The 13300-nt window shown below is 39.4% G+C and overlaps 2 protein-coding genes across 2 annotated transcripts in view; both read right to left on the reverse strand.

Moving 5' to 3' along the window:
- NAA50 (N-alpha-acetyltransferase 50, NatE catalytic subunit) overlaps positions 1-4778 on the reverse strand; it is a 209607-nt gene extending 204829 nt beyond the window's left edge. Inside the window, exon 1 of the mRNA XM_065676171.1 lies at positions 4771-4778. The gene's annotated coding sequence lies outside the window, so the exon portion shown is untranslated. The remainder of the gene's footprint in view (positions 1-4770) is intronic.
- SPAG17 (sperm associated antigen 17) overlaps positions 1-13300 on the reverse strand; it is a 98188-nt gene that overhangs the window by 23074 nt on the left and 61814 nt on the right. The window contains exons 24-29 of the mRNA XM_065676172.1: positions 9959-10161; positions 6935-7055; positions 4502-4854; positions 3337-3466; positions 1606-1829; positions 1174-1318 (exon numbers count right to left, since the gene is read on the reverse strand). Of these exons, the coding sequence (XP_065532244.1) occupies positions 1174-1318; positions 1606-1829; positions 3337-3466; positions 4502-4854; positions 6935-7055; positions 9959-10161 (1176 nt within the window). The remainder of the gene's footprint in view (positions 1-1173; positions 1319-1605; positions 1830-3336; positions 3467-4501; positions 4855-6934; positions 7056-9958; positions 10162-13300) is intronic.

Raw genomic sequence — 13300 nt, forward strand, 5'->3', positions numbered from 1 at the left:
TAATACAGAACAGTGAGACACTGAAATTCTTAGAGCTTGTATTACAGGCATTAAGATGTGAAGAAATTCCTATTCAGTGCCACAAATCTTGGAAAACAGTCACACTGGTACGTTAATCTGGCCATTGCCTTCCTGTTGAATAGACAGATCAGTCCGAGGTCAGTGTTTTGATTTTTGAAATCATAGAATGGTTTGGGTTGGAAAGGACCTTAAGATCATCCAGTTCCACCCCCCTCCCATGGGCAGGGACAACTCGCACTAGACCATCTTTCTCAAGGCTCTGTCCAACCTGGCCTTGAACACTGCCAGGGATGGAGCATTTACCACTTCTCTGGTCAACCTGTGCCAGCACCTCACCACTGTCACAGTAAAGAACTGCTTCCTTATATCTAATCTGAACTTCTCCTTTTTCAGTTTAAACCCTTTATCCCTTGTCCTGTCGCTGCAGTCACTAATGAAGAGTCCCTCTCCAGCATCCTTCATATACTGGAAGATGCTCTGAGGTCTCCATGCAGATTCTTATCTCCAGGCTGAACAGCCCCAGCTTTCTCAGCCTGTCTTCATATGGGCTCTAGTCCCTGATCATTCTCATGCCTTCCTCTGGACTTGCTCCAACAGTGCCATGTCCTTCTTATGTTGAGGACATCACGACTGCATGAGAGCAGAGCAGAGGGGCAGGATCACCTCCTTCAACCCGCTGGTCACACTTCTTTTGATACAGCCCAGAGTATGGTTGGCTTTCTGGGCTGTAAAAAATCACACAGGGAGATGTTCCTGAACACTCCCTGTGAATATACTGCCAGCCAGAAGAAACATGGACAACCATTAGCCCCACTTATTACAGGCAAACAGAAGTTCTACTTCTTCAGATAAGTCTCAAATCAGCTTGCTTGCTAGTATCAGGATAGATGAAAAGAGGGCAATGAACATACTAGAACTCCAGCACTGTGGTCTCATGGTGAAGGTGGGACGTGAAAGAAGGAAATTTTCTTGTTTGAAGATATGTAACTTTTGCACTGAATACTGCTGAAAAAAGACCAAGCAAACTAAGCCTTGACTGCCCTAGTGAATTTGTTATTTAGGCTACTAGCATAAACCTTCTTTAGTATATATTTTGACAATTATCTGCTTCACAAGACAGACCAGAGACAAGTGTGTCCCTTCTGATTTTACCTGTTTCCTCACCATGCTTGGGTTCAAACAGTTCTTCATAGTTTTTATACGATGTCATGATCCTAGTACCGTCAGCATGATCTACTACTCTGCTTCCATCGAGCTTCTCAACAATTATCACTTCATCATCTCGTACAGTCATAACCTGAAAGAAAAAAGGGATACTCATTTATTTGGCACTGTGATAGTTTAAACAGCAACAAGAGTAACATAAGGCATTATGTAATAACATTCTGATGAAGCTATTGCTACTTTATCTACTTCAGAGACTGAGGAATCACATTTTCAACAAAATCTAAAGCCTTTGTATTAGTAACAGTGTAATAACACAGCCTATAGCCTATGTGTTAAAAACCCAAAACCTACAACTTGTATGATGGCAGCCCTCTTAGCTTAGTAGGCAATGCTATAATAACACAGAAATAGTAATACCGTTCCATCAGCTGGGTCAGTTGCCTGATAGATTAAGAGTGGTTTCAGATCCATTCTCCTTCCTTCCTCAGTGCCCACTTGAATGCCTGATGGAGTTGTTGTTATCCAGGTTCCTGCCCGGTTCACCTCAGCTTGCTCAGAACTAACCACATCCTGTATTGTATTTTCAAACAACTCATTCCTGGCTGGGTGTAATTTGTTGGTTTTGTCATTGGCTTTCCCTGCTGAAACAAAAAATTTCTGTATCAGACTTGGTATTCTCTAAGGCAAAAGAAAATCAATGAAGTGCAGAGATTCTGTGAGTATTGGTTTTGACAGAGTTGAAAGAACGACTATGTATCAGGCTGGAAGGAAATGACAAGTCCCGTTATTCAAAGGTGTGCCCCTGACCTAACCTTATTTAATGTGTTCATTAATGACACAGAAAAAGTGAAGAACGTGCTACTGACATCTGATTGTGACCTCACTTTGGAAAGGAACTATTAATGCAGAAGAAAATCTGAATGGATTACAGAGAAAAAAGCTTCTGAAAGTGTCCCATGAGCTTGAAGATAAAAGTAAGAGAAACGTGATACAGCTTATTAAAATGATAAATGATATTTAACACAAAAAAGAATAAAAATCTGCTTTACACATGTCTGCAACAGTAGAATAAAAGAAAGACCTGGAGGAATCATCCATACAGAATGATTACAAGTTATCAGTGTGAAAATACGCTAACAAAAAAAAGAAACACAATCCTGTGGTGCACCAGAAGAAAACGGAGGGAGACTCCTTTGTGAAAAGGAACTGGAGAGTGTAGTGATCATATTAAGAATGTGATGGAGAACTCCAGTTTCCCATATTTTGAAATAAGAAACTTAGATTAAGGGTATAGTGTTCACTATAAATTTGTCAAGACTAAGCAGTGGAGATTAAAAGTGTGTATGGGAAAGCAATCATGAGTAAAGGATATATACTGGCCACAGACAATGAGACTTAGAAGATGGCTCATCAGAGACGTTCTCAAACATCCAACCACTTATCCTAAGGAATATCCTAAGAACAAGGGCTGGATTTGATAACTCAGAAAGTCTCTTTCTGAGAGACCTTTCTCTTTGTCAGCAATTTTTATTCACATACTTCCAATAGATTTTAAGTTAATATTATGATGGATCATAATTATTCTGTGCACCGAGTAGCACTGATGGTGGTTCTGAACTACACTCTGAGGTATAAAGCAGACTTTTATTAGGTTCTTTCTCAGTCAAACAAAATAAGGTAAGAATGGTTCTACTGGCATAGATCACAAGTCCATACGACCAATTGCTAAGTTGCCTTATAACAGTTGTTGCTTTAAAATACATACAATGAGAAAGAAAAATACACTAAAAGTCCTCCATGAAAGAAGCCTTTCTCAACACCAAGGCTAAAGACCATGTAACACTTAAGGAAGGATTTCACAAGACTGTAGTTACAAGGATTTCTTTTAAAAGGCTTTGTGTTGAGTCATTTTGGTACTAATGTATTTCTTACACAAACGTTTACTTATTAGAGTCCTAGCATGCTAAAAGAAAAAATCCAGAGTAGAAGAAAAATTATTTGCTATGGAGGTATCAATTCAGCAGTGCGCAGCAGTGGAGTACAGATAGATTTGTACTAGTAGAATTTTCAGACTAAAGAAAGATACCCTTTATTAAGTATCATCAGCCTTTCTAACTTTAAATCTATCCAAAACAATGGAAATATTACCTTTCTTAGTGCTGGTCTCAGGTAAAAGATCAGATTCCGGTAACAGTTGCATGTCATCTGGAACAGCAGGTGCTGGTAGGACAGGGCCAGAATCAGGACTCCTACTCACTGTGCCATCAGCAAACAGAATCTGCAGAAATCAAGGATATACTAGAGGTTAATACCACTGCAAACACCAATAGAAAGTCTCAAAAGAATGTGCTGCAAAATGAAATAGCCACTGGAATATTGTGGGTGACAGGGGGGGAAAGTAAAAACTCTCAAAATGAATACAAAAATAAAGAAGCTCCCCCAAAAAGCAGAGGAGGGGAGAAGAGGGGAAGGGAGAGGAAGGGAAGAAGAGGGGAAGGGAGGGGAAGGGGAGAAGAGAGGAAAGGAGTAGAGGGAATGGGAGAGGGCAGAGAAGAGGAATTAATCCCATTAATCATTGCCCAAAGGAATGCTAATTGCTGCAGTTCACGTATATAGTGTCTTACTTTTATAATGACAAATAGGCATTATAAAACAAAACAGTAAAGATTATTCTTTGACTATTTTAGTGGTCTAAAGTTGACTTTTTTCTTTGTAGCAGTGGTAATGCATCTGTATCACCATATTGATCAATATTCAGGTATTCCACACGTCTAAGATTACTGTTAACTTTTTAGCCATCAGGAGAGCTAACAAAAAGAAGTCATAGTTCTTTCTATTGCAACTGTTCTCTGAGATCTATTGTCCATTAACACTCGAATCTTGATATGCATGTTCCCTGTGTGGCGGACAAAGTCTAGAATTGCCCCAACTGTCTCTGAATTAATTTTCAAATCAATATAGATGTTCTAGGGAGAAGGTACAATGTACAAAACAAACAGACAACATAAAGAAACATCTCAAGAGTTACATTTACTGATCAGCAATGTAGTCCTCAAAACCATATTTAGGCATTTCCCAATCCCAAAGTTGCCTAAAATCTTCACATGCCTAAAATTTTCATCATTAGAATTCCCTATGTGCCTTAAGTTCTGATTCTGAACAAAGCCAAAAGCATGTCTTGACATGGCAGCGTAACTCAGTGGTTACTTAACTCCTTCAACTACAAACTGGACAATTCTCTATCTCGGTTGACAAGCGCAAGTTTAAGGGTAATTGCACACAGGCTGCTTTCAATTAATTCCATTAAACCTACCTGGGTAGATCCATCCATCAGGTACTTTATTACAGTTCCTTGACTGGTGATGACTCTCGACACCTCTTGTTCTGCTTGCCTTGCCACAGATGTATATAGATGAGAGTTCTTTACCTTTTGGGGATAACTCTGCCTAACCAGAATTTCCCAGGTGGTCTCCTTGTCCTGTTCTCTTTCAGTGTCTTCATGCTTTATTTCACCCTTTGTAACCTCATGTTTCTTCTCCTCTCCAGTATCCATAACCTCTCTCTCCTTTGCTTTGTTTGCCTCGGCCTCCTCTTCCTTGTCTTCATTTGCTTTGGCCTCCCTTTCCTTTACCACCTCTTTCTCAACTTCAGCTGCAGTGGCTTCACCTTTCAAACATGAAATCAAATTCTGAATTACTTAATACTGCACAGCATATTCAAACAGTGCTAAACACCCAGCATCATGGTTTCTACAGAAATTATGCAACTTTAGGGAAGTAAGATTAACCCTCCTTGGCTTCCTTGCTAATCCACAGAGTAAGTGACAGACTCTGTTTTCCAAAGAACAATTCAAAGCAGTCGTCTCCCCAGAAACTCAAAAACATCCTCCTGTGGAAGGCGTTTTTCAAAAGAAAACATGGGAAATTTGAAGATGGATTTATTATGGATGCTGAACTTTTGAAAGACTGACATTAGGTGAGAGGAATTTCCTAACTGCCTATAAAGACGAAAAAACTTCCCGAGTTTCACCAAGCTTGAGTTTGTATGGAAAATGAAATTAGATATTTTGTCTACTAGAATAAATAAGGTTTTTAGATTAATTTATGGCAATGTTTGAGTATATGAATGAGTACAATTATGGTAGATTTGTCACAAGATGACATGGATGAGTCTGTATTTGCTGTTAACCTCAACTATTCAACATTTCAATTTATGCTCCTTGCCAAACTATGTACACTCGAAAACCCTCTGCATCTTCTTTACTTCATACCAGACTCATCAGAATACATTTACCCTAAACTGGAAAAATCTGGCAAGCTGGCGGCATCTGTAGGGACTTTACTAGCGGAGACAGAGATGTGATCATCTCACTCTATCCAGCACTTGTCAAGCTGCACATGAAGTACTGTGTCCAGTTCTGGCCTCCACAACTCAAGAAAAATGCAGAGACTGGACAGGGTCCAAGGGAGGGTCACAGAGATGATAGAAGGGCTGGAGAACCCGTCCTATGAGGAAAGGGTGAAGGACTTGGGTCCCGTCTCCCTGGAGAAGGCTCAGACAGGACCTCTTCACAGTATTCTAGTACTTAAAGGGTGGCTACAAAGAGGACGGAGGCTCTCTCTTCATAAGGAGCCACATGGAGAAGACAAAGGGCTATGGGTACAAGTTGCACCAAGAGATGTCTCATCTTGATATAAGAACAAAATTTTTCACAGTGAGAACAATAATTCACTGGATCAGTCTCCCTGGGGTTGTGGTAGAGACCCCACTGCCATAGGTTTTCAAGATGCGATGGGACAGGGTGCTACGTAATCTCATCTAGGCTCCCTTTTCTACAAAAGGTTGGACTAGATGATCTTCCAAGGTAGACTGTTCTACGTTTCTATGATTTTGACATAAAAAGGGAAAAGATGTCTGAGAAGAAAAATGAGGGAAGCTTTTATTAGCAGTTCAGATCAACGTGGCCCTCCAAATATAATCCAGACATTCCTCTCTCACATGGTTATAAGTTTGTGCTGGATCCTTGTGTACCATATTATATTGATTAATGCTATTTAATATGAATGCCTTATTTTTTGTTAATTTATATGCACTGGTCTTACCGCTTGGCTGATTCTTAAGAGGTATGTTGTTTCATCAGTTGCCAGGAAGACAAATGACTCTGTCAAGTTTTATGCAACAGCTCACACATAGGATATTACAGGTAATAGGAATTACTACTGGCATCTACTTGGTGTGTGTGTGATAAATCTGTTTTATTCCTGGACATGGCTACCTCTGAAGTTGTGCTGATCTATTTTCACATAGTCAACATGTCCAATACAGCCTGGGCAGGACAGATTTGTTGTATATAGGTATTAAATGACATCTGGCTTCCATTCATATATATATGTATATATATATGCATTTATGAAATATGAATTGGTGTATTTTTCTGTATTCCAGTATACATGCATATTCAACTGATTATTTGACATGACTCCCATGTGCTTTTTAGGATTGCTGTTTCCCTGCCCCCAATCTGTTATGTGAAATAACTTGCAATTCTAGATTTTATTTTTGTTTGAATTGAAACATATTATTTATGTTGCAAATACCATTAAATAGACATTATGAGAGACTTAGCAATCCGAGACATTAAACTGGTCATACTGTTACATCTAAACCCATCAAGGCAGAAACTATTTTCTTCTGTAATTTTAACTTGGTTTAAATTCCTTACTCTGCAGTGGCTCAGAAAACTAACCTCCAAAACTTCCTCCAAGGAAAGTTACTACTAGTCCATTAGGACAGGAGACGTTCAAACCTGGGAAAGCAGGAGCATCGGACGTCACTTGTGTTGGAGAAACTGATTCTTCCACTTCTATCTACAGAAACATAAATTAGTTTTATTTATGTCACGCTTTAAGCCCAGCCAGTAACTTAGAGCCATGCAGCCACTTGCTCACTCCCCCCTTTCTTCCCCCACCCTTCTCCTGGACGGATGGAGAGGAGAATCAAAAGAATGTAACTCCCATGGGTTGAGGTAAGAGCAGTCCAGTAACTAAGGTATAACACAAACCACTGCTGCTACCACCACCAATAATAATAATAATCATAAGGGAAATAGCAAGTGAAGAGAATACAACCGCTCACCACACGCCAACTGATACCCAGCTCAACCCGAGCAGTGATCTACCTTCTGGGTAACAGCCCCCAGTTTATATACTGGGCATGACGTGCTGTGGTATGGAATATCCCTTTGGCAAGTCTGGGTCAAGTGTCCTGTCTCTGCTTCCTCCCGGCTTCCCCTCCTCCCTGGCAGAGCATGAGACTCAAAGTCCTTGGTTGGAATAAACATTACTTAGCAATAACTAAAAACATCGGTGTTATCAGCATTGTTCCCAGGCTGAAAGTCAAAACCACAGCCCCGCACCAGCTACTAAGAAGGAGAAAAATGACTGCTAGTGCTGAACTCAGGGCAATTCCACACTTTAAAAGAATGAAGAAAAATAACAGACTACAGATTTCAGTTGTTACAAAATATTAAAGTGCTTTCTACCACTCATTTTTAACATTTTGAGAGTTTACAGCTTCTGAAGTGGAAACATTAGCTTATTTGCTTTGGTTGTACTATCTTCTTTCATTCCTCTTCACTAACCCTTGAAGAACAACCACTACTAACTTTATTCATTTTGCTGGGTCACTGTGTTATCTTATGCAGAGTGTCCAGATGACAACAAATGGATAATGTGAAGCAGAAGAGAAATAATTTTGAAGTTGCATATCCATTATTTTACCTATAATCATTAAAAGAGCACAAAAGGTAAGTAGAGCACTACTTCAGTCTGCTGCAAATACAGCACTGACTTGAGAAAGGAACAGGAAGGAATGTTTGGCAGTCAAAACATGGAATGCTCTTTGCATTGCTCTGTAGTGGAAACTCTTCTGGTGACTAGAAAAGATGAGGCTGACCTAAGGAACATCTGAAGACCCTAGAACATCAGGAAAACATATAATGGACCCTTTGACACCATCCCCCTCAAAACCTATGTTACAATGAACTACACTATGCCAGTAGTCATCAGGTGAAAACGGTTCAGGGTTGCAGACAGAAGTAACAGAGAGAACTTGTCCTGGGATTACCCCATATTCTTCATTTTTAGGAATATGAATATAAGGAAAAAATTGACAGATGTTTTGCCACCTATCCTAAAAACTTCTAGGGCTGAAGGTCTCCCAGCAAACTATTCGAGTACTTTACCTTGGCTAACCTTACTGACATTTTCTTACAGATTAGCCTGAATCTCTCTTGCAGAAAATTAGTTTATTTCTGATAATTTCTTCTGATGACATGGGCTAGCAGAAGAAATGATGGTGTCCCTTTAGCTCTTTACAGAAGGCTATTCTGTCTTTCTACTCTTGATCAAACAAACCCAAACTAAGTCATTTATCTTTCCCTACCCATCAAGTTTTTCTAGACCAGTTTTTTCTTGGTGCTTTTCTAAAAACTCTTCAGTGTGGCTCATATTCTTGCAGTGCAATATCCGTAACTGGACACAATACTTCAGCTGAAGCCCTACCTGCCCTGAATGGAAAATAACTTAATGTATTTAGCATGCTGTACTCCTGTTTATTCACCTCAATGTGGTCTTTGCCCTTCTCACAGCAAGATGGCATTGTTGACTTATGTACAGCTTGGGATCCATTCCCACTCTCAGACCTTTGTGGAACTGTTAGTGATAGAGCTGTTACCCATTCTGTAGATATATTAAATCGCATCCTATTTTACAGACCATGTCCATGTGAATTTCTCTAGCTTGCTTTAGATTCTGATCCTGTCCTCCAAAATACTTGCACAATACTCACAGAGAGGGTGCTGCATGCACTAATGATAGTCTCTGTCAAAGACATCCTAAACCAAGTAGTAAAAAGCCTTTTGGAAGAAGAGGAGGAACTCAGATGTCCTCCAGACAGAATTCTAATGGCAGGGCATTTGTTTGCATAGGGGTCATTTTTGCCATACAATTGCTGTATATTACGCTGAGTGCTGTTTGGCAACCCCTTGCTCACTTTCCATGCTCATGCCCTTTAAATACGTAACTAAGCTTGTTGAAATTAGGCAAGCAGGTCTTTCTGTGGATATGGGCAGAATATATGTTGAAACCTTACTTCATCCACTAGGTATTATGGAAGCAGCATAGGTACATTGTGTTTAGAGTCTTCCAAGTCTATTCTTGCAACTCTCAGTTTGTACTCATTCTTGTCTTATTACTCTCTCCTCTCATTTGCTTTGTAATGGAAGCTACCTCTTTTTTCTAATAAACCTGCACTGCATTTAACCCTAGTTCAGGTTAGATATAAGGAAGAAGTTCTTTACTCTGAGAGTGCTGAGGCACTGGAACAGGTTGCCCAGAGAAGTGGCAAATGCTCCATCCCTGACAGTGTTCAAGGCCAGGGTGGACAGAGTCTTGCGTGATATGGTCTAGTGTGAGGCATCCCTGCCCATGGGAGGGGGTTGGAACTGGATGGTCTTAAGGTCCCTTCATACCAAAAGAGTCTGTGATTCTATGATTTACACATAAAATCATAAAGGCAAGCTGCCAATATGTATATCTGAGAACAACTGGATGAGTAAAATGTATCCTTAGAAGCACCATAAATAATTAGGAACTTGTGAAGGCACAGTTCAAGTCCCTCTGAGAAGAATCTGTTTCTGTTTTGTAAGTTTATGTATTTGATTTTTTGTCATTTCTTTTCTGTTTTCATTGGATCATGTGTAATCTCTCACCTTTTCTTCTTCATGCTTCACCAGATCCCCAGGAGGTGGAGGGCCTGTTTTGCTATTTGCTTTTGCAGATGGCTGAGATTTTCCTGATTTTTTGATGGGCTTATCTTTTTTTCCTGAAGGTGATGTAACAGAAGAAACTATGGTTGGAATATGAACAGATGGGATGTTCAGAATTCTTGCTAAGACAGGATCCATTTCATCATCTAAGGAAGAGAAAGACAATACTTTTAATGTAAGTAAGTTTCATAAATATAGATGGCCACAGTTTACTTTTTAACAATATTCTGTACACTAAATTTTACCTTAGAAACAATAACCTCGGTGAGGGTGTTGATTATTTCAGATAGAGGAACTGAATATATTAAATTATTCATTATTGCATAGACTGACTACTTGTCAGCCTAAAAAACATCTTGAAATTACTGTGTCCCACAGGTCATCACTTGTCTTTCAAAAATAGAAAAGACAGCATTTAAGACTCTCTTACCTCCAGAACTCTAACACAGGTAGAGACATTCTGAGTCTAGTATCTAGGTAGCGGTCACTGTTGTTATGCTTTATCATGGGCTGATCCAGAACAGACTGATTCCTGCAGTTTTTCACTACATAGCTCTGTTTTGCTATAGCGATTCAGAAAGATTCTGATGATCTAGACTTGGTAAGACTCTCCCAATTCTTAAAAGGCCAAGCATAGGGCAGCCTGCTAAGCATGACAGGATGTAGCCATGTTGCTTTCCAAAATAGTTTCTCGAAAATGAAATGAATACAAAGATATTCTGTAAACATTTTTGTTTCAATGAGCTGACATTTCTCTTCCATCAAAGAACCCAGCCAGCCCTAACCTTCATGCTTTTCTGAAAGAACTTTTTTGAGCCATCTTTTCTTGCTTCAAGGCAGCCTCAGTCCCAAACCAACAAATCACAATTCTTCTGTTTTGGAGAACATGTTACTGCAGATGGAGCAACTTATTACCCACATCTTAACCATACCTATACAGATAAGAACTGAAAACACCAGTGAGCAAAACACAGTGATCTCAGAAACCACTTTTGAAAGCCTTTTAAAAATAAGTAAAGCAAGCCTGATTTGCTTAGTAGTTGCTGCGAACTATGAAGTTTAACAAGTCAGTCATTTTAAGAGTGTCCTTAGGAAGACTTCCAAAAATACTTGGTTTTGTTTGTTTTGGTAAAATTACATTTTAATTCTGCTTCCTCCAATGAACAGTATTATTTAATACGAAAAGTGTTACATCAGGCAGGGAAAAGTTAACTCATTGACAAATTGCCATCCAGATCTCACATTCAGGCAAAGAAGGAAAGAAATGCATCTGGAAGCATGATAATGGAACCATTCTGGTGTGACATAATAGCGTTTTCTCTAATGCAGATGAAGTGTTAGTATATTTTTGGCTAAAATATTTAGAAGGTAGGCCTGAGTGCTACTATGTCTACTGTTTCCAGAAAGGTTTTGACATAGATCGTTTTAGCTCTGCACATTTTCCTTATGGATGATTCTACATTTCTGGCAAATGAAAAAGTGACCCAAAACCTAAGATTCTAAGGCTAGAAGAAACTATTATCATCTGGTGATAAACTCCTATTTTGACTTGGATAACAAGCATTCCACCTCAGTATTTAAGCCTTCAATCTCAGTATTTGTCTAGGTGCCAGAATTAGGGAAACACAGAGATATTGGAATATATCCATGACCTTTAGTGTGAAAGGGAAATTTAGATCACCACAAAGATTTTTGAAATCCCCATTTTCATTAGCTGGTGTATGAGAGTCTGGTGCTTTGTTAGGTGGCTCTGCTTTCCTGCACTGAAATTATGCTGTGTGACTTTTATGGCTTCTTGGAAGTCTGAGGAAACGAGAACAAATCTGTTTCTTTCGTAATAATCTAGAGATAAAGTCTAAGCTAATTATATAGAAAAGGAAAGTTTAAAATTCTCCATGGAGTCTGTTCTGATACATGTATTTGAGACAGCATGGCCATGCAAGAAACAAGCAGTAGCACCCATCTCCAGGTGCATGGTGAGAAGAATCAGCTGACTAATAAGCTTGGACAGAGCTAGTGCTCCACAGAGAATTAGGATAGATTAAACGAAGCATTCTGAGGCAAATGTACAATAAAATCATCAGTGAATGTAGTCCATCTTGTCAGGTGAGTATAAATATCTATGTGAACACTGCAAACTGTGCATAAGCACGTTCCTATACGTAGCAGAGGAGTTACCATTCACAGGTACCCATGCTGTGAAATAGAGCATGCTCAGGTTCAGATGACACTACTTCACAGAGTGCTGAATTAAGGAACCAAAGCTATTATAGGCTCTTGACCCCTAAGGGAATTTCACCTACCCCTTTACTCTGATTGCCCTGAAAAAAGAGAACACAGTGTCAGAGAATAACAGTGAAAAAGCATATTGTTGAAACTCAGGAAAAGTGTCTTCAGGAATCTGAAGGTTTCCTTCCTCCTGCACAGACATGCAGATTTCTAACACTTGGAATTGTACTCTCATAATTTTCACAAAGCACAAAGAGCAAGTGCAAAGGTGCTGTAGTACCCAGGGGTGAAAGCCCTGCAGGTGCTCAAGCAGTGCCAGCTTCACAAAGCAGTGAGGAGCTTACTTACAAACCTGGCTGTAAGGCGGTCTGAAGTTAGATATCGGTCATGCTAGAGAAAACAAAGGCTCATTCAGAACTTCAACAAATACTAACATTTAACCAAGAAATAAAAGATGCATGAAGCTGCAAACAGTCTGAGGCATTTTGTCATCTTAGCTTCCCTAAAGGAAGATGTAAGAGAGAAAATGAGAAAAGCAGGAAGAAAAATGAGCATTAAAGAGGTTCCAGAAACTTTTGTAATGCAGGGAAAATAAGCAATTTGCACCCAATGTAACCACTCAGTGGAGAGAAACTCTGGATCACACGGCATACTGCTCTACATTAGGGATGGATGGCATATGAGTATTTCTGGTCAGAATTTTTCTGAACACTTATGGTTGGAACTACATGACCTTAAGGTCCTTTCCAACCCTAACTATTCTATGATACAAATACCCACGAAAGGAATTAGGCATAAGCAAGTGATTGCAATAAAACTGCAATCAAAAAAATGTCAGTCAGCAGTGCTGCACTAAAGCTCAACATGGCAAGGATTATTCTGATGTAGAATAGGATGCACACGGTATATGTGAGAACATGTAGATGTGAGAAAGCCAGAACATCCCAGCTGACATTTTTAATTAGTCACATCTTGCTTTCTATGCCAAAATACAAGTTTTCACAGTCCACTACCTTGTAAATGCTCTGTTGGCCCAAGTTTTAAAAGTTCTTTTTT

Source organism: Lathamus discolor, chromosome 4 (genome assembly GCF_037157495.1).
Source record: "Lathamus discolor isolate bLatDis1 chromosome 4, bLatDis1.hap1, whole genome shotgun sequence".
Taxonomy (NCBI): domain Eukaryota; kingdom Metazoa; phylum Chordata; class Aves; order Psittaciformes; family Psittacidae; genus Lathamus; species Lathamus discolor.